General features: G+C 49.2%; 1 protein-coding gene across 3 annotated transcripts in view; it reads left to right on the top strand.

The window, feature by feature from the left end:
• The window catches only part of NEK11 (NIMA related kinase 11), a 295,896-nt gene that overhangs the window by 3,753 nt on the left and 290,010 nt on the right, over positions 1-2,133 (top strand). For all 3 annotated transcript variants that reach the window (XM_030887665.2, XM_045297456.1, XM_045297457.1), the window contains exon 2: positions 430-601. In XM_030887665.2, coding sequence (XP_030743525.1) covers positions 432-601 — 170 coding nt within the window. In that variant the 5' untranslated portion in view covers positions 430-431. The remainder of the gene's footprint in view (positions 1-429; positions 602-2,133) is intronic.

Raw genomic sequence — 2,133 nt, forward strand, 5'->3', positions numbered from 1 at the left:
CATCTTTCTCCCAAGGAGCAGTTGGTGGTTTCAAACTGCTGACCTAGCAGCTAGCAGCCCAATGCATAACCACTCTATCTCCTTAGGAATGTGGGCTGCAATTCATGTGTGTGAGAGGTGAAGGTACAAAGGAAGGCTTTCTTCCTGCGAAAGACTGCCGTCCATTGGGATGGTCAGCATCTCTCGACCTCTTAACATTTCCTTCCCAAGTAGTTAAGTTTAGCCAAAAACAGTGTCCCTTAATCTGCTAATCAAGGTGCAGGTATCACTGTCAACAGTTTGCACCTTTTGTTAGTCAGAGTTCAGCATCCATTTGACCTGATCTCCAAGGAGCCGATCTCAGGATCCTTGGGTGCATTTGACCATCTCTTAGGAACATTGAATGCTAAGTGTCTATCCATGAATAAACCAGTCCTCTCTTGCTTGAAGCCATGCTGAAATTCCAGGAGGCTGCTAAGCGTGTGAGCAGACCAGCCGCTGTGTCCACTGATCCAAAGACCTTGCTGGCAAGAAGATATGTACTTCGGCAGAAGCTTGGCAGTGGAAGTTTTGGAACGGTCTATCTGGTGTCAGATAAGAAAGCTAAACAAGGAGAGGAATTGTAAGTACAAGGGCTGCATAGAAAGCTTCCATCGGCTACAAGGGGTGTGCGGTGCGGCTCCTGGATTCAGACCACAGAGGGCTATCCACTGTGCATTAAGCAAGACTATAGTAAAAGATAGGAGCAGTTCCTTGATGGGTCTCTTCAGCTAGGCTTTGAAAGGCATTTGAGCAGATGAATAACGTGAGACCGAGAGCAGGAAATGAGGTGGATTAGGCGAAAATATTTTTATGGCTACCCCAGTCTCAAATGCAGCATTGCTTGCACTTAACTTGATTGGATCTCCCTGGGTGGAAAGAGAAGAATTGCTTATAGCGATTGCACCGTTGGCAATGAGATGAACTACAAATCAAGGTTAATGTACGTTGGGAGCGAATGGAGCATCCCCCAGGGAACACCGCCGCCCTCGCTGCCCTCAAGTCGATTCCAACCCACATCCACCCTAGAGGACAGAGGAGACCTGTCCCAATGGGTTTCCCAACTGTCCGTTTTTATGGGAGCAGAAAGCTTCATCTTTCTCCCCTGGAGTGGCTGGTGGGTTTGAGGGGCTGTCTCTGTGGATAACGGTCCAAAGCCTGCTATTTCACCAGACGCCCTTACGCCCTTGGAATGGAAAGACGGTATCAGTTTCCACAGGCTTTGTATGGAACTCAGACGTTAAACTAAACCGGGACTCGCACGTCGTTAGCTGATGTTGATTGCTCTCTTGTGACCTCCTCTTGTAACTGAGATAGAATGATGGAAGGTTCTACAGTGTGTCAGGGAGTCTCTGCTAGATGGGGCCAACCTCAAACTTTTAGGTCAAAGCCTTTTGAATTTACTGTGGTGAAGGGTTTGTTTGTGTAAGACACCTGGACCTCAGAAACATAGGAGGTCTTATAAAGAGTGAGGTGTGACCAGAGCGCAGATGAGAATTTTAAAGGGACAGAGCATGAATGGGTGCTGATGGTGTGAGCAGAGACGGCGAGACCGGGGACACAAGATGCAGTGTGCAGCTATCAAACTGTTGACGAGGAAAACGGTGAGCGGGTGGATGCTCGTGTGGTGTGTGCACGTCCACCAAGAAGAAAGAGAATCTTAGAGTGTGGAGAAAGAGAGGCTGAGCGAGAACAAACCTCAGAGAAAGCGAAGGAAGGGAGGTTGACCCCAGAAGTCAGCCCTTAAACAGAGGCCTTTAGACAACAGCCCCCTTCCAGCTTGTGCCACTCGATGTATACGTGTGAGTTCAAAAACTTCCCTGTGGGAAATGCGGGCTTACGTTGTCAGGCCATGCAAACTGTGACGGTAAACGCCCCTGATGTTATTTTGTTTTAAACAGCCCCTGGGTCCAACTTTATTCCTGTGGCTTGGGTGAAGGGCGGCAGAGCGGGTCATCAGTTTTCCGTTAAAAAGCTTATTTGAAGTCTGAGTCAGCTGACCCACTGCGATGCCCTCAGCGTCCCTCCCCTGAGCCCCCTTCCTCCCCCGCCTCCTGTTTCCATCCCTCCTCTCTTCCTGACCCTCTGAACTCTGTCCTTGGGGACATGCATTTT

Source organism: Echinops telfairi, unplaced genomic scaffold (genome assembly GCF_000313985.2).
Source record: "Echinops telfairi isolate 266 unplaced genomic scaffold, ASM31398v2 ScPeMD7_7420;HRSCAF=8458, whole genome shotgun sequence".
Classification (NCBI taxonomy): Eukaryota; Metazoa; Chordata; class Mammalia; order Afrosoricida; family Tenrecidae; genus Echinops; species Echinops telfairi.